At 42.0% G+C, this 24,183-nt stretch overlaps 1 protein-coding gene across 2 annotated transcripts in view; it reads left to right on the top strand.

Moving 5' to 3' along the window:
* The window catches only part of LOC142100660 (phosphatidylinositol-binding clathrin assembly protein-like), a 65,996-nt gene that overhangs the window by 11,065 nt on the left and 30,748 nt on the right, over window positions 1–24,183 (top strand). For both annotated transcript variants that reach the window (XM_075184362.1, XM_075184363.1), the window contains exons 4-12: window positions 371–473; window positions 566–659; window positions 751–862; window positions 2,519–2,625; window positions 3,208–3,249; window positions 4,291–4,376; window positions 13,216–13,339; window positions 14,760–14,890; window positions 22,739–22,842. In XM_075184362.1, the coding sequence (XP_075040463.1) occupies window positions 371–473; window positions 566–659; window positions 751–862; window positions 2,519–2,625; window positions 3,208–3,249; window positions 4,291–4,376; window positions 13,216–13,339; window positions 14,760–14,890; window positions 22,739–22,842 (903 nt within the window). The remainder of the gene's footprint in view (window positions 1–370; window positions 474–565; window positions 660–750; window positions 863–2,518; window positions 2,626–3,207; window positions 3,250–4,290; window positions 4,377–13,215; window positions 13,340–14,759; window positions 14,891–22,738; window positions 22,843–24,183) is intronic.

Here is a 24,183-nt window from a genome sequence, read left to right as displayed (position 1 = left end):
TTAAGCATATTGTCTTTGTACTTCTGTTATTTTTTATTTTTTTTAATAATTAATTAAAAAGTTGCATTTGTTGTTTGACACGCATTAGATTTATAAAATATTTAGACTTTGTGAGGACTAGGTGATTGTTAATTATGGCCTGATAAGTACAAACACAGATTTGGAAGAGTGTTTACTTTTCCTTTTCACATGACTGTGTGTGTGTATATGATTGTGAATAATATTAATATATAAATATAAAATTCAGTTTCATGCTTGTTACTATTTATATGAAATCAGAATTGCATGCAGATGATCAACTGTTTTGATGTCAACATGTAATCTTCACTCCTTTTGCTTTAAAAAAAATAAAATCTTTTACGTTTTCTAGGCTATGATATGTCAACTTTCATAAGACGCTACAGCAGATATTTAAATGAAAAAGCCCTATCCTACAGACTTGTAGCAGTGGACTTTACCAAAATGAAAAGAGGGTATGTTACCACTCATTTTTCAGATTACTGATGGATGACTACTTTGTTTCTTCAACTTATTTTTTGTTGTTTTTTTTTTTTACATGGTTCAGGATAGATGGGGTGATGAGAACGATGGCTACAGAAAAACTGTTGAAAACCCTTCCTATCATTCAGAACCAGCTTGATGCGCTTCTGGACTTTGATGTAGGTGTAAGAGTACAATGCTTCTCTTCTGACCTTGTAACATTACTGTGTTTCCATTTGCTTTACTTACATTTTTTTTTATTTTTTTAAGGCGAACCCAAATGAGTTAACAAATGGTGTTATAAATACAGGCTTCATGCTGCTGTTCAAGGATTCTATCCGATTGTTTGCTGCCTACAATGAAGGTGTTATTAATTTGCTAGGTATGTGTGTCTTTATTTAAAGGTATAACATTTAGCCCTGTGTCCAGCATGTTATCTGTCCCATTCCTTTCCTAATACCGACATCTGTAAATAGATGGCTTTATAGGTCTGAGTGTTTGTCTAGTGGTTTAGCTATTGGGATACTAACATCAAAATGTTTCTTCCTTTATGTTGTGTTTGTGAAAGTAAATGTAAAAATAGTGCTTGGTTTTTATGAGCTTATTTACACACAGTTGGGCACCTTTTAAGTTGTATTCAAAAGCCCCCTCTACTCCCTCCCACCCTCTTCCCCTTTAAACAAAAGTATGAGTGATTAAAATGCTTCTACCTACACACGTATAGTAAAATGCACTATATGGAAAGAGCAATGTTGACTCTTCAAAAGCCATTCTGTACAAAAGTTTATAAAAATATTTCTGTAAAAATCATTAAAAAATCATGTTGGAAAGCTGTAAAATAATAAAAGAAAGACCAATGTGGGCGCTTAAAGACATTTTTGTAAAGATTGGTGGATTCAAACAAGCATGATCACTACACTTTTGTAGGTTCTTGTTCTGCTTTGCAGTGCAAGCATTTCACCTATAACAGTCAGGATTATTCCTACAAAGAAGTGAGATGAAAACCTTGTGTAAGGTTTCAGAACTCTGGCAGGGACAGAAACAAGGTTCTTACTTAGCCTCCTGGCTCCAGCCGACCGTCTCTCCCTTCTCAGTACCACTATACTTTGGGGGAGACACCTCTTTCCTCAAAGAGTAACTACATGAGGAATTGCACGCTGACAAGTGCTACTGTTCTCTTCCTCCTGCAGCCATATGTGAGGCACATTCTAGGAATAGAATCTGTATCAAGAGGAAGAATTCACCATTTAGCTTACTCTTATCTTTCTTTATACCACTTCCTCTACCATGACTGCAGGAGATAGAGAACACTGGTTGGATTATGTGTTCTCCTGCCCTTCCTCCTGCAGCCCCACGTGTGAGGAAAATGGTGACTACTGTCACCAGATGTGGAGCTACTGGTGAGAGAGGGGAACTGGGGTTGGATGACAGTGCTGTAAGCGGCCCTCCAACTTTTTAGGAGGCAGGAGCTTATATTTCAACAAATGTTTATTAAAACTAGACCATTTCATTTTTTTTTTTTTATTTTTTTTTTATGATTGATGAAAGGTGCTTTTAAATAATTTTACTTTAAAACTGAATGCTAATATAAAACAAGTGTGTATATATAGTAATTATATTTATATATACATTTACATGTATACAGAGATGTAAAAAAAATACATTTCAATTGGTTATAGTCTAAAAAAATGTCAATTTAGTAAGTAGAATGTGCAAAGCAAGCTGTATGGTAAGTAGAAAGGGACCTTATAGATATGTTTGTGAACCATCATGAAATACAAAAATTAATACTGTAATTGGTTATTACTGAACAAACATACATTTCATTATTAAATGTTTAAGTTTCATTTAATATTACACACAGGAGGGAAGAAATAGATCACTTAGGTTTTGTTTAAACTGCTTTATTCACAGGCTTTGGAATTGTAACTAGACAGTCTACTGTTAATTGTTTTTAAATGTGTTTTCTGCATCACTTAATTATTGTGCAATTATTCATAAAGCGCACTTTTAACATTTGTTCTTTTATTCAATGTAGAAAAATACTTTGATATGAAAAAGAACCAGTGTAAAGAAGCTTTGGATATTTATAAGAAATTTCTTGCTCGAATGACCAAACTGTCAGAATTCCTCAAGGTAGCAGAGGTCAGTATCGCCATTCCTGCATCAAAGGGGCTTTATTTAGCTCTTGGCACTGGTACAGTAGCATGTGTCATGCATGATACGATTTGAATGCTGCAAAATAATCTTGGTTTGCCAACTGTCACTGAATGCAAAGCCAATACCACACAGCAAATACTTTACAGCTTGCTGCCATTCTTAATTTCCTTCAGGTTTTGTCTTGTGCAGAACAGCATCTTGCAAGTTTTTGTTTTCTTTTTGTTCTTTATACACACTATTCCTTGCCAAATTAATGATAACATTTGATTCACCTATGTATGTTTTGAATTGCATTACTGACAATTGCATGATGTTCGCAGTATTAAAGTTTGGACATTTGCAAGAACAAAATTGCCTGATATTTTTTTTTTTTTTTGGGGGGGGGGGGGAGGGGTCTTTTTTTGTTATTATTGTCAGCAAGTGCCACTGTACCAGTCCATTAAGTTAGTAAAGCCCCTTTTACCTTCATAATGTGTGTGTGTGTAAGCATTCAGAACCCACAGCACTCTCCATTGCCACTGCATGAAATAATGTACACTTTTCTTTTCCCCCTTTTTGTGAACTCAGCAAGTTGGAATTGATCAGGGTGACATTCCAGATCTTACTCAGGTCAGTGTGCATTTCATGGTCATTTTAAACTTGTTCATTTCAAATTCCTTCCACGCCTCTGTGTTTTTTGTTGTTTTTTTCTTTCATTTATTTTTCATTGATTTACCCATAAGCCATATTCCTGAGAAGCTTTCTCTTCCATATACATTTTATATGGAAACTCATTCATGTGAACTGGTGAATTCAGATATCCACTTTGTTTAATAGTTATTAAAGAAGCTTTCCATGATTCAGAAGTTACCCATTTTAACACAGCGTCATATTGTTTTCTTACTGAAATAATGGGCAAATTGGACAATGAGTGCTGTTTCTTTGTAAGTTTTTACATACAATCTCTTGCAGTTGTATTAAGTTGAAAATGTAATTACGTGTATAAACTTGGTTTCTGAGAACTATTGTTAGACTATTGATGCATCAAGCTTTATAGAATTTAAAGTTTGTATTTTGCCCTTCCATGTGTATATGTTCTCAAGTAAATTAATGTAATGAGCGATGATGATTATACTAAAAAAATGGCAGAGCTATCGGTCCTAGGTGTTCTTAGGAAAGATGGGGTGAAATGTACATTAATAGCAAAGTACAACTTGGTTAAGTATTTAATAGCAGTTTAAGTGATGGGCTAACTGAGCTGGCTCACATTATAAGCCTTTAATGCTATTTGGGTCTCTTTGTTGTGTAAGTGAAGTTTTAGTTGAGCGTGTTGTAACTCAAAGATCTAAGTAGAGGCAAAAGTTTGCAATCTATAGTTTCTCAGCAAATGCATACTGAAAATATCTGAAGAAATTCCTTTCAGTCTAATTTCTTCCTTAATTTTTTCCCATACCGAGTAGTCTACATTGTATCTTGTAAAATGCTTCTTGCACAGACACACAGATGTAAATACAGAAAATATCTTAGATTTATGTGATTGCAACGTATAGCCACTATTCTCGATGGAAGTATTATAAAAACAATGTTAAATACAGATAGTTGTTCTTCTGTTTTAAAATATACTGGGTTGGCCTTTCTATCTGTGGGTAACTGGTCACTGTTCACCTACAGGCACCCAGCAGTTTGCTGGAAGCACTTGAACAGCACTTGGCATCCCTTGAGGGGAAAAAAACAAAGGAATTCTCAGCAGCCAGCAGGTGAGTTGCACTGAACGTGATGTCCTCTTCTTAACGAGGGTGTCTCAACCATTTTGCATCATGTTACTTGTACCACAGGTTGAAAAATGCTGGATTTTTCTTTAAGCTTACACCACATTTTATGGGCTGTTACAAATGACATTGGATGTTTTTGAAAATAGTATCATTGTGGGGTTTTGCACAAGAGAGAACAGATGGAATGAAGACCGAACAATTAAGAGCAGTTCTCCATTCCTAAAGCACTAATAATAATATTGAAAAAGTTGACTGTAGAAAGCAAAATAAGTAATGAAAAGAGATAAATGTACAGTCATGTGAAAATGAAAACACACCCTCTTTCAAATCCACGTTTGTCCATATCCTATTATGAACAATCATGTAATCCTCACCAAGTCCTAAATGTATGTGATGATTAACACAGAACGGATGTTACTTTGCATTATTTATTCAACAAAAAATAAGCCAACATGAAGATGCCATGTGTGCAAGAAATACATTCTTAATTCTTCCAAGTTGGTAAAGGTAGTAATTTGAGTCAGGTGCTACTAAGCAAGTGTTTCATTATTTGATCACCAGAAAGTGCTACGATCATTCTATAAAAGCAGGACATTTGGCATTTCAGTCTGGAGCTTTTAGGTTTGTGGTAACAGTATGCCAAGGAACAGACACTTCTCAAATGGTCTCCGAGAAGCAATCTTGTTTGCCATCGGTCTGGAGAGGATTATAATGCAACTTCCAAACTATTTGCAGTCCTCAATCTACAGTGAGTGACCTTATTTACAAATGAAAGGCATTAAAGACCATTACTAATCTTCCCATGGGTGGGCATCCCAGCACATTCAGCCAAAGATCAGGCTATATAATTCTACAAAAGACTGCTAAGAACTCAAACTGTATTCAGGGTTTTTCAAGGTGGCTAACTTGGCAAATGTTAAAGTTCATGACTCTACGTCAGAAATGGTCTAATCAAATGTACAGCTTTCATGAAAGGGTAGTCAGGGGAAAGCCCCAATACACTATGGCTAAGGTTTCCAAGTTTCATCTGAACAAAAGACAAGACTTTTAGAACAATGAGATAAGACCAGAGTTTTTTGCTCTTTAATGCACAATGATATGTTTGGGGAAACCAAACACGGTGTTTCACTTCAAAAATCTTATACCAACCATCAAGCAGCCAAAGGTCCTGAACACTTCATAATTTTTTGCGTCCAAGATGATCACCTCTTTATACCAGACTATTTCACAGGAAGATTTGTGCTCTTCTGTCCAACAACTGAAACTTGGAAGAAATTCAATTGTGCAAGAGGACAATGATTCTAAGTACACCAGCAAACTTACTACTGAATGGCTGAAAAAGTAATGGAGGTTTGGGATGGTGAAACCAAAGTCGAAACCTCTACATCATTAAAATGCTGTGGCAGAACCTTAAGAGAGATGTGGATAAACTTTCACCCTCAAACATCAATGGACGGAGGCAGTGTTTAATGGAAGAGTGATACAAAATTCCTCAAATATGATGTAATATATATATATAAACTAAAACAAAAGATTGAGTTATTTCTTCTAAAGGCTTGGTTCTATAAGAAACTGAGTAATTAGGTGTGCTTTCTCTAACATCCTGTGGGGGACACCGGGACCTTGGTGTATAGAGTAGGACAGGTGAACGCTGGCACTTTCACTTTTAATTAAAACAAAAGCTCTGGCTCCACCCCCTCTATACCCCATCTCCTGCTAGAGGCCAGTCGAGTTTAAGTCCCCGGTGAGCGGGCTGTGTACGGGGCTGCTTAGCAGCCGTTTTTGCTTTTTTTTTTTCCCCAGCTTTTATTTATTTTATATGTATCGGAGACTGTGGTCTCTGGGGTCTGACAGCCGGCGGCTCGCTGAGCCGCGTAGTCGGCTGTCAGTTAGGACTCCACATTGCTGATGATTTTGTTTGCTCTCCTGCGGCCGGCGGGGAGAGTGTGAGCTAGCGATGGGGAGGTCTGTGGAGCGCACAGCACTGACTGCTGTCTGTGGGGGGGGGGGGGGGGGAAGGGCAGGGGGAGCGGAGGTGCCGTGTAGGTCCTCCTTGTCTACCTGCTCCCTCTGCCGAATATTTGACCCTCCATGGAGTCAGGCTCAGTCGCTGGTGGCTGTGTCTGTCCTCCATGTACAGAGAGCATGCTTTCGGCACACACTGTGTCTGGAGGGTTGGAGGCAGGTAAGTAAATCTCTCTGCATAGTGCTGAGAGAGAGAGGGTAGAAATCGCAGTGGGTTCCCTGAGCTGGCTGTTTTTTACTAAAAGCAGTCTTTTTAATTTGGTAAAGATAAGGTTCTATTTTTAGCTCAGGGGACAGGGTCAGGCAAGGGTACCTGTCTCTGAGCCCTGCTAGGCTCTGGATTGGTTGAGGTGATTGTCATTCTTGGACGATAGCCAGTCCAGAGCTGGGCCCTGGGGGGAGTTTTTTTCCTCTTGTGCACTTCCCCCCTGGTAGTCTCTCACTCCTTGTGTGCAGACACCAGAATAGGCAGCCATTTTAAAAAGCTCCTGCTTCTCCCCTTTTCAATACTGTAAGGTAAAGGGTTGGGGGTGGTTTGTATAGCGTTTGTATTTTTTTAATACATTAGGGAGCTTTTGGCTGTATTGCAGGCTCACTTTCTCTTGTAGTTTGTGTGCTGCTTGTTATCTGTATTGTGTGTATTTCACTGTACTGTTTTGTCCCTTCTGTGAATATGTCTGAGAGGGACAAATCTATGCATGCCAGGGCTGGTGCTGCTATGTTAAGTTTCACCTGTGCTGTATGTCATGTTAAGTTACTGTCTGGGCAGCCAAGCGCACAGGCTCTGTGCGTTACCTGTCGGCCCACGGAGACTACTCCTGGTGAAAGAGTTGCTGTCTGTTCAAACACGGAGGAGCCTGCCTGGGATCGGTCTCTATTTAATAAGGTGGAAATGCTTGCTCAGAGGGTACAGTCTCAAGCTGCTCCATCTTCTGATTCAGCTTCCTTAGTTCAGGTTTTGCCTGTTTCTGCTCCAGTGCAGTCTGTAGAACCAGCCTGGGTACAGGGTCTTGCATCCTCGTTACAGGGTTTGGTGGCGGTCTCTTCCTTCTTGGAGAGGATGATGCAATCGGCCGCACCGTCTTCCTCAGGTAAGCGGAAGAGGGTGTCGGTCCCTCTTCTGGGACATGATTCTGATTGTGGTTCCCAGGAAGAGGGTGAGTTACCGCTGGGCTCTGACATAGATGCTGCTTCTCTGGTGGAGGAGGTTCAACCTGATCGTCAGAGTGTTGAGGAGTTAATTCATGCTGTGCGTCAGGTACTTGATATTCCTGAAGAACAAGTCCCTGAGGCTTCTGGGTCCTCTCTTTTTGAAAGACGCAAGAAGAGGGAAGTTGTTTTTCCGGCCTCTTCCCATTTGGAAGATTTTCTGTTGAAATCTTGGACTTCCCCAGACAGGAAGTTTCAGGTGACTAAGCGACTGCAGTCGTGTTATCCATTTCCCCCTGAAGTTCTCGCTAAGTGGGAGACGCTTTCTCAGGTTGATGCAGCTGTGGCAAGGTTGGCAAAGGTAACCACTACTCCTCTTCCTAACCAGGCCACTTTTAAGCATGATACAGACCGGAAGGTCGAGACCGTTCTTAAGTCCATTTTTGTGGCAGCGGGTGCTTCTGTGAGACCTGCTTTGGCATCAGCATGGGTTAACAAAGCTGTTGATCGCTGGTCGGAACAATTGTCTGAAGGTTTGTTGGCAGGCAGGCCGTCCTCTGAACTGCTTCCTTTAGTGGAGCAGATTCAGAGAGCGACAGATTATTTAGGAGAAGCTGCAATGGAAGCGGGGATGATTGGAGCGTGCATTTCTCTTCTGCCTTGGCAGTTGCAGCGCGTCGGACTCTTTGGCTAAAGTCCTGGGAGGCTGATGTAGAGTCCAAAAAGGCTCTTGAATCCATTCCTTTTTCTGGAGGTGTTCTGTATGGGCCTCAGCTTGATTCCTTTATTAGTCAGGCAACAGGAGGTAAGAGCACTATCCTCCCGGCCAAGCAGAAGATGTCCAGATTTCGGGCCTTTCGTTCCGCAGACAGATCTCGAGGACAATATTCCTCAGGACAATCCTCTAGAGGTCAGCCATCCACTCCTAGAGGTGGTTTGCAGCAGGGACGTCAGGCCTGGTCTGCGCGAAGTCCAGCTGCAAAGCCGGCAGACAAACAGTCTGCATGACGGGATTTTTGCTCCTCCACTGCCATCAGTGGTGGGAGCCCGTCTTCTGTGGTTCAGGGATCGGTGGTGTCAGTCCACTACCGATGTCTGGATTCGGGGAGTGGTGAACCAGGGTTACAAGATTGATCTGCTCGGTCTTCCTCCCAAACGGTTCTTCACCATAGGGCTTCCGTCATGTCCGAGAAAGCGATTGGCTTTAACAGAAGCGATTCAATCCCTTCTGTCTTCTGGAGTGATTGAGAATGAGGAACCGGAATAAAGAGGTTTGGGGTTTTATTCCAATCTTTTTCTTGTGACAAAACCAGACGGCTCCTTCAGACCGATTCTCAATCTAAAGGATTTGAACACGCAGGTCAGAGTGCCCAGCTTCAAGATGGAGTCTTTACGCTCGGTCATTCTCGGCATGGAACAGGGAGAATTTATGGTGGCTCTAGACATCAAAGATGCATATCTCCATGTGCCTATTTGGAAGGGTCATCAGTCCCTGTTGAGGTTTGCAGTTCGGTCAGAGCACTTCCAATTTCAGGCTCTCCCGTTCGGTCTTGCCACAGCTCCACGTATCTTCACCAAGATCATGGCGGTTATGGCTGCTCTGCTAAGGGCCAATGGAACTACAATCATCCCTTACCTGGACAATCTACTTTTAAAGGCAGATTTTTCAGAGAAGCTTCTGTTGCATATTCAGGTAGTAATCCAGACCTTGGAGTCGCACGGTTGGATTATCAACTTCAAAAAATCCGACTTGATCCCATCCCAACGGATGGTGTTTCTGGGTCTCCTATTCGATATCTGTCTGAGACGGGTGTTCTTTCCTCAGGACAAGATCTAGCTTTGCAGAGGATGGTGAAATCCCTGTTGGTGGCAAGGAGACCTTCCATTCATTTTGCAATGAGACTTCTGGGCAAGATGGTATCGTCATTCGATGCGATCCAGTTTGCTCAGTTCCATGCACGACCGTTTCAGTTGGAACTTCTGTCGCAATGGAACAAATCTCATTGCAATCTGGTGAGTCAGGTTTTTCGCCTGTCTCCGCAGACGCGTCAGTCGCTGATCTTGTGGCTACAAAGGCAGGATCTCACCAGGGGACGCTTGTTCTCAATTTGGAATTGGATTCTGATAACAGACGCCAACCTTCGGGGTTGGGGGGCTGTATGTCTTCAGGCTCAGTTTCAGGGGCTTTGGACTGACAAAGAGTCCAAACTTCCAATAAATGTCTTGGAACTGCGCGCAGTGTTTCACGCTCCTAAGAAGTGCACAACACTTGCGGCAGGGAAAGCCAGTAAAGATCTAATCGGACAATGTCACAGCAGTGGCATATCTCAACCATCATGGTGGCACCAGGAGTCCCTTGGCTGTGAGGGAGACTCACAGGATATTTCTGTGGGCCGAAGCTCACGTTTCGGCACTCGTTGCCATCTTCATTCCCGGAATAGAAAATTAGGAAGCAGACTTCCTAAGCAGGCAGACTCTGCATCCAGGGGAATGGTCTCTCCCTCCGGAGGTGTTTCAACAGTTAGTGGTGAAATGGGGTCAACCAGATGTCGACATGATGGCATCTCGGTTGAATCGCAAGGGGTCCCGCTACTGTTCCCGTGCAAGAGATCCCGGGGCAGTCGTGGTAGACACTATGTCCGTCCCTTGAAGGTACCGCTTAGTGTACCTTTTCCCCCCGATAGCCATGCTTCCACGAGTACTGAAAAAGGTGGAGAGAGGGTGTTCCAGTGCTACTAGCAGCGCCGGATTGGCCGCACAGGGCTTGGTACACCGACGTACTCTTCATGGCAGGAGGTCGGTCGTGGTGGTTGCCAATACGCCCAGACCTACTAACCCAGGGTCCCTTTTGTCATTAAGGTTTGCATCGTCTGGCTTTAACAGTGTGGCTGTTGAAGCCTGGATCCTAAGAGCTAATGGTTTTTCGAATCGGGTGGTTCAGACCATGCTTCGTGCTCAGAAACCCGGCTTCGGACAAAATATATCATCGAGTTTGGAGGACATATATTGGTTGGTGCGAAAAGAAAGCATATCCTACATCTTCTTTTCATCTGGTCAGGTTACTCTTGCAGGATGGCTTGGATGCAGGTTTGCGTCTTAGTTCTCTTAAGGGTCAGGTGTCGGCTCTTTCAATTTTCTTTCAAAGAAAACTTACTGTTATACCTGATGTGCAAACTTTCATTCAAGGTGTTCTCCATGTTCAACCTCCTTATATTCCTCCAGTTCCTCCATGGGATTTGAATTTGGTGTTGAGGGCTTTACAGCATCCACCGTTTGAACCTTTGAATACGGTAGATTTCAAATTTCTTACTTTGAAAACGTTTTTTCTTTTGCCCATTTCTACGGCACGCAGAGTTTCAGAGCTTGCGGCTTTGCCTTGCAAGCCTCCTCTGCTAGTTTTTCATGAGGATAGGGCAGTTCTTCGAACCAAGCCCTCCTACCTCCCTAAGGTTGTATCTAAGTTTCATTTGAATCAGGATATTGTCATTCCGGCTCTAACTGATTCTTTGTATTCTGATAACGATGACTCTATTCGTTATCTTGATGTTGTTCGTGCCTTGCGAATTTATGTTAAAAGATCTCAGAAGTGATGTAAAACTGAGGATCTTTAGATTCTTTATGCTCACAAAAGAGGCTGGCCAGCTTCTAAGGTGACCATTGGTAGGTGGATTACGGCTGTTATCCGCCAGGCTTACAGTGGGACTGGGGAGCCTGTCCCAGATAATTTATGGGTGCATTCTACAAGATCTGTAAGTGCTTCCTGGGCGGTCCGCCATGGTGCCTCCAGTGAACAATTGTGTAAAGCGGCCACGTGGTCTTCTGTACACACTTTCACAAAGTTTTACAGATTTAATGTTTGCCTCTAGGGATGCAAATTTTGTGAGAAAGGTGCTTCGGGCCGTTTCTTCTGAGCGTTCCCTCCCGTGAGACAGATTTGGGATGTCCCCAAGGTCCCGGTGTCCCCCCAAGGGATGTCAGAGAAAATGGGATTTTTATACTTACGTAAAATCCATTTCTCTTAATCCGTTGGGGGACACCGGGCGCTCACCCTTAACGCTCTGGTTTCTCCTTCTGTTTGACATGTTGTTTGATTGTTAAGAGAATGTTGTGTGTTAAGTTTATTCTCTTTTCTTTCTCTATCTCCCTTTCTGCGGGCTTGGTTAAACATAGACTGGCCTCTAGCAGGAGGTGGGGTATAGAGGGGGTGGAGCCAGAGCTTTTGTTTTAACTAAAAGTTAGTGCCAGCGTTTGCCTGTCCTACTCTATACCCCAAGGTCCCGGTGTCCCCCAACAGATTAAGAGAAACGGATTTTACGTAAGTATAAAAATCCCATTTTTTCACACATGGTTTATTCATGTTGTTTTATAACGTGTGGAATATATAGTGATGGTATGTAAAATCTGTTCTGCGTTATTTGTCGCATGAGGACTAGATTAAAAATTGTCCTCATATCTAAAAACATACGTTTTAAAGAGGGCGTACTTTTATTTTTCACGTGACTGTACAAGATCAAATGGGTGCAGATCAAACAAAGATAGATCTTGCATCCACCTATTAGCTGCATAGCATTCAGTACCCACCAAGAGAGAAGGGCTTGTATTTGGAGGGAAGTAACCAACCTAAAAATAACATTTTGCTAATGTAATTTCTCTATAACAAATTGTAATTCTGCATTCGCCACAGTGAAAATAAAGTTCTACCTAGTTTGTTTATTATATTGCATTTTTATGGTGTCTTTACTTTTGTCAGAGTACCATTTCGTAACTTTCCTGTGTGTGTACCCTTAGTTTTTAAAGTGGGAAAGGAACAACTTGTAAATGAAATCATTGGAATGTTCATGGGGGCATAGTATTTTCGATTTTAATATTTTATTTATTTTTTTAATTTATTTTTTTTATTTTCGATGTGTGGATGACAACCAATCCAATACACTCAAATTTAGGTGGCCAAATTGATCAATTAACTCATTGGTCTTATTACTGAACTATTTTATACATCAACTGCAAATGTCTAACTACTTTCTCAGATCATAATTGTAACTTGACTTTTAAATTCTGATCTGATTAAAAACGATCACTTTAAATAAGATTGGATTATAATATATATTATATTTGTGTGTTTTTTATAGAAATGCACTTGTTTGTTCACAAACAATAAAGAGTGATCTATGTGTGGCCCGGTCTGAGAGCAGGGCAACATGTGACGAGTAGTGTTTTCATACAGGAGAGGAAAAAAAATGCATTCAAGAAGCTACAGACTGATAGTGAGTTAGTGGAAGGAGCAGGGTCCTCCAGCAGCAGTAAATTTTCTTGCATCAAATGCACCTATGTGAGACTAAGTTCATACATACACCTTGTTCACATTTTTTTTTCTTGTGTTGATATTTTATTTTATTGTTTTTCAAAATGAAACTAAAGGGGTGTCCACCTTCCAATTATATTGTACTGGTTCTGTTGCATCTCAATTTGATAGTGGCGCTTAATAGAACAGGTGTATCAATTTGCCCTTTTTGCACTGATACCTGGACACTGACTGTGCATAGTAAAGTTACAGGACCACATTAATATATTTGGTCAAAGAAAATCCTGGTTAATGATGAAGAATCAGTCATGGAAGTCCATTTGTTGGTTGATCATTTTTTCTTCATAGAGCTAGCACATTGTCCAGTGCGGTATCGTCTCTTGCAACAACTGGTTTGTCTTTTACTAAAATGGATGAAAAAGAGAGACAGCAAGCTCTGGAAGAGGAACAGGCAAGACTACAAGCACTTAAGGTATGAGCAAGAAAAAATGTATTATCAAAGAAAATATTTTGCTATATAAACAGTGGTCTAAAGACGCCCATACACAAGGCGATCCACCTGCTCGGCAAGTTGTCCCAGCAACCAATCTTTGTCAGATTTGATTACACATCCAGGTACGTGCTGTTGGTCCATGACCACATACTCGGCTGTGGTTAATCTGGTTAGCTGATAAAAAGTCTTCCTGTTCCCAAATATTGATTGATCGGATGCAGCAATCTTTTTGGGATCATACAAGCTGGAATAGATTCCCAGTTATATTTAAAACAATCTAATTGATCAGCAAAATTGCAGTATGTATGGCACTTTTAATTTACTAATGTATAATGTTACCTGACGTTCAGAATGTAATACCTGCCTATTTTGATGAATGAATGATTAACAATTTGTGCTGGTACAATTTTACAAAGATCCATTTACATCAGCGGTCCTGAACCAACCCCAAGTTATGCATGTGAATCCGGTCTGTGACATATTCAGTTTATGAATTGCAGACTTCATTTTAATTACTCTTACTGTTATTGTTAAAAAAAAATGACAATAACATTGCAAAGTTGTACAAAAAGTATAATACTTATGGTACTGTACAAACATTTACAAAGAATTGTGATAACCCACCCTAAGTAACACAAAGTTTAGAAATTACAGGTTTTGCCTGCATTTATGTTCTCTATTATAAATTCATTAATGGAAATATATAAAAATATGAATGCGATTTTTCAGTTTTTGCACCATTGGAAAATTGGATGCAGTGGTTGAAAATCCTGTTGTTTCTTTGAAGAGATTTCAGCAGAACCAATAAAAGTGGGCATTACTTTTTTAGCAACTTAGATTGCTATAAATTTTAACTTTTTAATTTCCTTTAAATTAAACTTCAATATTTTAAATTGGGATGTATGTTGGTTAGCAGGTAACATGCCACAATCTAAAATAAAAAACAGAATTTATTTACTCCACTTACAGTGCTAGCCTGTGCCTCAATCATTATTGTTGTATTACCCCCCTGGTGCATCGTCCATTCCTAGAAGATTACAGATTGCATGCATGGTGTTATAATACAGTGTTTCCAGTGCAGCCCTATTGCTAAACCCTGCTTATTGAAGGGCTCTCTACAGTAACACAAATGAGCTGTGATCTCCTGAAACTAGATTCCCAAACTGTCAGAGCTTTTCACACAAGATATTGTGAACAGGAGAGGTAGATTTAGGGAGCAGAAGTTGATGTTGTACAGCAGTCCAAATGACCAATTTACTTTACCAATAGATAAGATGTACACCGAAAATAGCAGAGGGCTGAGAACAGAAGCCTTGTGGGGCCCCAAGGCAATGAAGGTCAATGTGGGTAAAGAAACACATTATGTCAAAACTCTTAACATGAATTCTCTAACTTTCAGGAACAACGACTTAAAGAAATTTCTGTAGTATCAAATTCTGCTTCAACATCACCTAGCACTTTATCCGGGAAAAGTGTTAATACCTCCACAGCTGTTGGCTTATTCACAACACCTGCACCAACAACGAATAGGTAAGCTGAGAGTTTTGTGTGAGTATATCCTTCAGTCCATTGTGTCATTCCCCCCTCCACAGTAGTCTGCGATAGGAATTTAGGAATATAGTATCTCAAGATAAAATTCAGGTAGAAGGTGCAGTTTTGCCTGCATAAAAAAAAATTGTATTTCTCTTTCATCCTATCTGGGGGACACTGTACCATGGGTTGTGTGAGGGGAGTGGATTTTAGTACTTAACTAGTTAACTTGTTAATGTATCATGCTGACAACCCCTCTTCTGCAACCCCCCTGTAGCCTCCCGAGTTTTAATTGAGTGCCCAAGGGAGTGGGTGGACTTACTTATGCTGGGCGATAATTTCTTTAGTTATAACTGTTTTATTTAACTATTTTTATTTCGTTATATTCCTTTACAGGTGTGCTCTGTCCTATACAGAGCACACTCGTTCAGTGAAAGGGGACAGTTCTCAGACAGTAAGAGCCGGATGGCTCTCACTGACAGCAGAACAATGTTTGTTTTATCTCCCCTTTCTCAGTGTGCATAAGCCGCTGGCACACTGTTCTGTACCTGATTACTAATGCTACCACGAGTGGCAGAGAGCGCTGGTATTCGGCGTAGGAGGCTAACATTATGGATGATACCAAGTCCCCTCCTCAGAAAAAAAGGGGGGGGGACTTTGTTACTTACCATAACAACCATAACAATAAAGAATTTAGCGATTACTGCCTATTGAAGAGGCAGTAAATTGCCAGTGCCGGCATTATGATAAAAATGGGGCAGACAGCAGAGGTGCTGGACGGGGAGAGCTAGGTAATAGAGCTCCCCCGCCTGCAGAGATATTTTCGACTCTCCCAAAGGTGCCAAAGCACATGCCCAGGAAAAACAGCAGCTACTTCTGAGAGGACACGCAGAGCTGCTGACAGACATCTCCTGCTCCAGACATCTTAGCCTTGTAGAAGGCTAAGTACCACTGATTTTTTTTTTTCCTATACTTTCTATAATTTAGATAGGGGTGTATTAGAAAAGCTTATTTTTGCAAATAGATTAATAGATAGAATACTACTTGCATAGATATTCTTTTGTTTGACACACATAGCCTCGACAAGGATACTATCTTTTGACTTCTGTCCTAGATTAGTTAGTATCTTTTGTCTATTTCTTGTGATTGCCTGTATTACATTTTATTGCTGTAACTGTTCCTTATAAAATGTCTAACAAGAACCTCGTGCAAAGTTTTATACTTGCTCCAAGTGTAAAATTAAATTACCCATTGAACAACAGGACCCGGAGGCGCTTTGTACTTACTGCGGGGGGATTCCCCTAGTAGCGCTGGCCCAGACTAACGCACCAACAATAATGGAAACCCCAGCATGGGCGGCTGTCCTGACAATGGTACAGCTGACGACCTGGTAATAGCAGTGTGGCAGGCACTAGGTCCTCTAGACCTATAGGAGACTAGAACTACAGATCTGAGTCTCTTTAAAAAGGGTCAGGGGATGGGCGGTCCGTTTTCCTCCATCAGTGGAGCTGAAAGAGATCGCAGAAGCATCCTGGAAACAGCCTTATCGCAGGTTATTCCACAAAGCTACATTGCTCTCTACCCATTGCAGGAGGATGATCTAAACCAGTGGTCAGGGAACAGGGGTAAATTACCCCAAATGGGGTAAAAATGAAATTCCTGTGGGTAATGCTGCCGATTTCACATGCTGTCAGTTGGATTGTAGACCCCTTTAAATGTGAAATAGCTGTTGTACCAGAAGAGCCTCAAGGGTTGGCAGAGGCACTTCTTGAGCTTTGATGCAATAATGTAGCATGTATTGCATTTGAAAGAAAAACAGTTCTGTCATATTTTTGGATGTCAACAGCTGCAAAAGCATTCAAAATTGCACATGAGGAGGCAGTCAAAAAGTTGCTGCCTTTTACAACAACCTACCTTTGCAAACAAGGATGTTCCACTCTAACAAACATAAAAACAAAGCAAATCGATTGGACGCTGAAAACTGTATCCAAATTACTCTGACATCAAAATGCCCCAATATTGATGCTCTCGTATCAAAAATGAAGCGACATCATTTCTCCAAAACCTGAAGTTTTGAAGTTGAAGCTTTCAAAGAAATTTTGAATAGATTCAATAAAATTTTGAATTCCAATAATTAATAGTATATGATTTCCTTCCTTTCAAATCAACGGGGTAACGTCGGCGTATATAAATATATTTGGGGGTAAAAGGTAAAAAAGTTCCCTGATCTAAACGGTTGGGAACAGGTCCCAAGCGTTGATACGCCAGTGGTACGCCTAGCTCGCCACACCACACTCCCTGTTCCAGGGACAGACTCCCTGCAGGATCCCACTGACCGTAGGTTAGAGGCCTTCTTAAAGTTCATTTACATTGCAGCAGGCGTTTCATTTATACCCATGTTTTCATCAGCATGGGTTGCCAGGGCTATGGAAACATGGGCTGGCCAGTTGGCAACAAGTCTGCAGAATTCAGACTTACTTCCCCTTGCTCTTCACCTCAAGGAGGCTTCAGGATACTTATATGAAACGGGCCAAAATGCAGCCTCATCTCCTCCACAGTTTTCGCAACGGCAGTTGCGGCCAGGAGTACCCTATGGCTGAAGTCCTGGGATGCAGACACCGAATCAAAGAAATCCTCGAGTCTCTCTCTTATTCAGGTGGAGTGCTATTTGGGCCTGAATTGGACAGCATAATTTGTCAGGCCACAGGAGGCAAAAGTACTGTCCTCCCAGTCAATGTCCCAAAGCCTAGGGCACCCAGGTTTGGCTCATGTAGACAGCCCTTTCGGGGGGCTCATCTGGTCGGAGCTAGACACACAGGTCCAGACCATCTGGCACCAGAGGACACTTGCACCGAGGTAGGTCTTCCTCCTCCTCCACGAATCGTCCTTCTCCCAAAATCCCGGAGAAAGCGGCAGCTTGACGGTTCACCCCCTCCTTCTTGCGGTGCGGGAGTGGGGGGACGTCTGCTTCTGTTCAAAAAAATCAGTGGGCAGAGTCCTCGGAGGACACTTGGATTTGCGGAATTATGACGAGTGGTTACATGATAGACCTATCGGGTCCAGCCCCTCATCGATTTTTTTTTTTGTAACCAGCTTACCCGGCGACCCACAAAGAAGACAAGCAAAGCTCCTCTGTGTTGCCTCTTCTTTCTGCAGGAGTCATCCGAAAATTCCCTGAACACCAAAAGAGACTGTGTTCTATTCCAACCTCTTTTTGGTCCAAAAGCCAGATGGCTCCTTCCGCCCTATCCTGAACCTAAAACTGTTGAACCTACAACTGCAGGTGGACAGAATTAGTATGGAATCCCTCTGGTGGGTTATCAATGGACTGGAAGCAAACCAGTTCATGGCGTCAATAGACATCAAAGACGCCTACCTCCATGTTCCTTTCTGGAAGACACATCAGGCTCTGCTCAGATTTACTGTGGGACCTTCTCACTACCAGTTCAGAGCTCTCCCATTCGGCCTTTCAACAGCACCAAGGGTGTTTACAATAATAATGGCGGTAAAGGCTGCTTGTCTTCATTCCAGAGGAGTGCAAATAGTGTCCTACCTGAACAATCATGGCTGCCTCTGCTCACCTGATCGACCAGCACCTACAGCTCACCATCAGGATCCTGGAGATGCATGGGTGGCTCACAAATCAGTCCAAATCCCAGTTAACTCCTTGCCGGAGAATGACTTTTCTGAAGGTAGTAGGGACCCTTTTTGTGGGGTATAACTTGGATGTCTGCGCTTGTCTTGTATGTTTTGGAGGCCGTTGCTGCCGTAACGGGTGCCCCAGGCGTTCTGAGTCCTGTAGATGTGGTCTTGTTTTCTGTTGGTTCTGCCGTGACATAACTCGCGGTGCCTGTAGGGGAAGAGAATTGGGTATAGTTGGGGAAACAACAGGAGTATCTGTACAGACAATATACTGGGTATGCTGGATTTCAGCGGGTGATTATAGTCTTTTGCGGATTTAAATGTTATAGTTCTTTTGCTTCCTCTGTCTATAGCTCTATTGCAAAGTATATTGAGTGTATTGTTGGTGGCAGCTTATGTTTATAGCTCGGTGTTCTATTCCTGCTGTTTGTACCAGTGTTTAGATCACCTTGATTTTAGATCCGAATGTATGCTCTGATTTGCAGCTCTTGCGTTTTGGAGTTTATTGTTTATAGCTTATATGCAGTGTGCATTGGTGTAACTTATGTGTTATGTGTCTGGGGGATAATGTAGTGATGTGTTGGTTGCTATGCAGTTTTGGTTATGTTGGTGTTCCTTTAAGGATCAAAGTGTAGAATTGAATAGCTGGTTGGCAGAGGTTGTGTGTGTAGTGTGTATGGGGTGCGAATATTCAGACTTTTGCGGTATGCTCTTATAAGAGCAGTTATTTATTATTCTCATCTTTCATCTCTGTTGGTGGTTTATGGTGAGGTAGCTGGGGCCGAGCGGCTTCCTGTAGCGGCACTTGGAACGCAATATGCATTCCAAATGCCGTACTTCCGGGTTCTGGGTGGAACACACAAGCGCCGGTCCGTTCAAGGCTGCTTCTGCTCACCTGCTCGACCAGCACCTGCAGCTCACCATCAGGATCCTGGAGATGCATAGCTGGCTCATAAATCTGTCCAAATCCCAGTTAACTCCTTGCCGGAGACTGACACTTTTGGGACTGATAATGGATACCAACAAACAGAAGGTATTCCTTCCAGAGGACAAATCCCAATCCTTGCGGGATACAACGACTCAAGTTCTGACCTGTCTGTCTTATGCAAGCGCCTACTAGGAAAGATGGTGTCGACCTTCGAGACTCTCCCTTACGATCGATTTCACTCTCACTGCTTCCAATGGGACCTCTGGAAGAAGTAGTCAGAATCCCATCAAAAGTTAGAACGCCAATTGATACGCTTGTCGCCAGCGGAGAGACAATCCCTCAGATGGTGGATAGTCCAGGTCCAATTTGCTAGTCAGCTGGTCCTTTGCACCATGGTCTTGGATCTTAGTATCCATAGACGCCAGCCTACAGGGATAGGGGGCTGTGGCCCTTCATTTGCAACTACAGGGACTTTGGTCCGCTCAGGAGACCTCTCTCCCCACCAACGTATTGGAACTGAAAGCCATGCTAAAGGCCTTACCGGACGCACAGACCATCTTTCAGGGCCACCCGATCCGTCTGCAGTCCGACAACGCCATGGCAGTGTCTTACGTCAACAGACGTGGGCATCGGGAGTGCAAGAGCAATAGAGGTGGCGGCTCAAATCTTGACCTGGGCAGAAAACCACTTTCCCTTCATCTCCGCAGTCTTTATTCCAGGCATCCAGAACTGGGAAGCAGACTATCTAAGCCAGTGTGCAATTCTGCCTGGGTAATGGTCTTTGCATCCGGAGATCTTCTAGTCTCATGATGGGGAACCCCGGACAGAGACCGATTGCTAGATGGCTTGCATCTCGTCACAACCGAAAGGTCCAACACTTTTGTTCAAAAGCAAGGGACCCTCTGGCGGTGGCCGTCGTAATGACAATGTCCTGGGACTTCAGGTTAGAGTACCTGTTCCCTCCCATTTCCATGATTCCCAGCGTCCTTCGAATAGTCAAGCAGGGCAGACTCCAGTGATACTGGTGGCTCCAGCGAGTCTGTTATGCAGAAATTCTGTTGATGGCAGTAGGTTCAGGTCTTCAGTTACCTCTTTGAGAAGACAGTCTTCTACAGGGACCATTCCAACATCAGGACTTACCTTGGCTGAATTTAACGGCATGGCTGTTGAAGCCAACCTTTGGAAGTTGAGGGTTTTCTCCATGAGTAGTGGACACCCTCCTTCATGCTAGAATGTCAGTCTCGGCTCGCATCTGGCGTACCTACATTCGATGTCGTGAGAGCCGAACCTGCCACATGGCTTCCTTCCTCCTCTCAAGGTTTCTTGCTTTTCGCCAGGGCGGGGTCCTTCGCCTCTGTTCCTTTGAAAGTGCAGATCTCGGCCCTTTCTGTGGTTTTGTTTTTTTTTTCCTTCGCCTGGCAGACATACCGGACATCAAGACCTTCCTACAGGGAGTTCTGCATATCCAACCTCCATATGTTCTGCCCACGGCACCCTGTTATCTGGATCTGGTCCTTATTATGCTTCAAGGACCTACCTTTGAACCGTTACATACTGCAGAGTTACGGTTCTTAATATGGAAGGTTTTATTTTATACTAGTTATTGCTTCGGCGCTTAGAGTTTTCGAGCTGGGTGCTTTCTCATGTCGCGAACCATATCTTGTTTTTCACAATGATAAGGCGGTTCTCAGAACAGTTCATACTTTCCTGACAAAAGTGGTTTCCAGTTTTCATGTTAACCAAGAAATAATGGTTCCGTTGTTCACAGAGGAACCACAGTCTTCTGGAACAGGCTCTATGAAGTTTCTGGATGTGGTCCGAGCTCTATGAATCTATATCCATAGGACATCAAAGATTTTCTGCACAGATTCTCTATTTTATTTGACTTCACAAAACGACGATGGCCGGCCTCCAGTCAATCGATTGCTAGATGGCTTACGTCGACTATTAAGCAGGCTTATATCAATGCTAATCGACCTGTGCCAGATCTTATTCTGGCCCATTATACCCATTTGGTGGGAGCGTCTTGGGCTGGGTGAAATGGGGCCTCAGCGGACCAGTCATGCAGAGCAGCCACAGTCCTCGGTCCATACCTTTTTATAATATTTTATCAATTCAAAGTATTTGCGTCTGCAGAAGCCAGTTTTGGCTGTAGTGCTCTACGTGCTGGGCTGCTTTAAAACGTCCCCATAGTAGCAGTCCCCCAGATAAGATGAAAGAGAAAAGAGGATTTTTATACTCGCGATAAATCCGTTTCTCTGATTTCATCTGGGGGACACTGCATTCCCTCCCTTCTGCTCTTCTGCTGATTGGTCTCTGGTTGATTCCCCTTCTTTGGGGCTTTATGCTTAAACTGAGGAGGCTACAGGGGGGTTGCAGAGGGGAGGGGGTTTGTCAGCATAATACATTAACAAATTAACTAGTTAAGTGCCAAACTCCACTCCCCTCACACAACCCATGGTAGCAGTGTCCCCCAGATGGAATCAGTGAAATGGATTTATCATGAGTATAAAAATCCTCTTTTCCACCCCTTGCATCGCAACATGGTTTGTGCAAATGTGTTATACACACTATGCGCTCCATAGTGTGTACAACTGAATTAAAACCATACACATCATGTTCATTGATTTGATCAAATTGACAAAATACCCCAAAAATAAGTATCCCTCAGTAGTATATTACAGAAGTCATGACACAATATAAATGTATCATTTGTGTTGATGACTAATCTTAATATCTTGGTTGGGAGTTGTTTCTTGTAAACATTGGGACAAGTACACACTTGGAAAAACCTATGTTTACTTGTTAATTGGTGTTTACCAGCATGGACATAAAACAGGAGGATTGGGGATTTAATCTTCTGTGGATGGGAGAGTGGAAATATAAATGACTATTAAACATGAAATTCTTGATCAGTGTCTGCATAAATTATTTCTTGGCTATCTCTCTCATATTCAGTGCTAAATAGAAAATGTCCCTTGTAACATTTACAAATGTAAATGTGCAACTTTCCTTACCATGATCAGCATTATAATATTCCTACTTCTATTTACTGTGTCCTTTAACACTGTTTTCTAGTCTTCAAAAGGCTCACTCTGGTTTCATTGAGATTGTGATGATTATTTTTGCTTGTAGGCTTATTTCAACCATCTGCAGTTGATACGTTATTTATTAAGAAAAAATATATATGTAAAATTTTAGGTACTATTGTGGTATTTAAAATATATGATGTCATCTTGTAAATTTTGCAATAAATGCTCATAATTTGTCCCTTTCAGCATGCCCAACCTTACCAGTGATCTGTTCGACTTACAGCCTGCATTCGTGCCAACTGTACAGAGCACTCCTGCCATAGCAACGTCTACACACAGCACATGGGGCGGTAAGATTCGTTTCACCTCAGAGTATTTATATGCATTTCTTATAAGATTGTATGTCCATGTTCAGCACTGAATAGAACAGTTTATATATTTATTTATTTTTTAACTTTTGTACCTTTTTTTTTTGTATTTAAAGAGCAAATGACAGGACATAGAAATAAACATTCAACATAATAAACAGTGTATCATTAGTATCCTAAGCGGCTTGAATATACAGTTTATAAAGCCCAAGTAGTATATGCCAATGCAGTTGAGAGTCCAATAAGAGTTAAGTAAGACTTACTCTATCTGTGGGAGCCTGTCTGTTCTTCTTCCTTACCTCCCCTAGGTGGAACGGGTGGCGGCAATGTCCTGGCCTTGAAAGTCGTAGACGCGGCTTCTCCAGTGGATACCTTCACAAGTCTGCATGCGCAGACTTGTGAAGGTATCCCAGCTGTTCTGTCTTTCCCGTGCTGACGTGGCAAGCCTGCCTCCTAACAGCGGGTAATACAAAATCGGTGGTTTTCCTCCACGTTCTGTTAAACAGTCTATAAATGGTGTGCACACCGTGTACCGGTGAAGTAGAGTACAAACCGATCAGTGTATAATGTTTATCCAACGCATTTCCCCTGCACTTGGCGGGCTTCATCAGGGATATAGGTGGATGGGATAGATTGTTCCTTGTTTAAGTACTTTATCACTGTGTCATTAGGTTGGGTGGCCAATTACAGGGTGATGTTGATTGTGATTGTCAGTCCTGTCGGGTCCATATAGACCATAGGTAGGAGGATAAATTCATGCTTAAGTGAAAACAAAAAATAATAATAAAAACAGCAAGGATGTCAGAAAATGTGGCTACATGTGTGTGTGTGTATGTATATATATATATATATATATATATATATATATATATATATATATATATATATATATATATATACAAAAATGCAAAACAATGTAGTGAGCCACGGCAGATATTTGTTGCAGTAGTTGCAAAGAAGTAAATTGTTACTCCATATGTCACGGAACAAAAACCAGGCTGAGTGCAACTACAGAACCTGGTACTATAAATGCACTAGGTCAATGTAAGTAAATGATAGTGCCTACTGGGGTTTCTTAAATGTAACTGGTATTACACTGCCAAGCTGTATATGGGAGCTTAGTTGTTTTCTAGAAAGGTTCCAATATCAAAATCTAGGTTGAGGCCTTTGGGATGGAGGGTATTTAGATCATAGATCTATCTGGCCTCTTACCTGGATATGCTTTTTATGTAGTCTCCTCCCCTCCAGAATTTCTGGATTTTTTTGATGACCATGAATTTGAGGGGTTGTGGTTGTGATAAGTGCAGAAGTGTGATGAGACGC

The sequence above is a fragment of the Mixophyes fleayi genome, chromosome 9 (assembly GCF_038048845.1).
Source record: "Mixophyes fleayi isolate aMixFle1 chromosome 9, aMixFle1.hap1, whole genome shotgun sequence".
Taxonomy (NCBI): Eukaryota; Metazoa; Chordata; class Amphibia; order Anura; family Limnodynastidae; genus Mixophyes; species Mixophyes fleayi.
The sequence above is the reverse complement of the archived record's forward strand: the minus strand, read 5'-3'. Positions and strand labels throughout refer to the sequence as shown.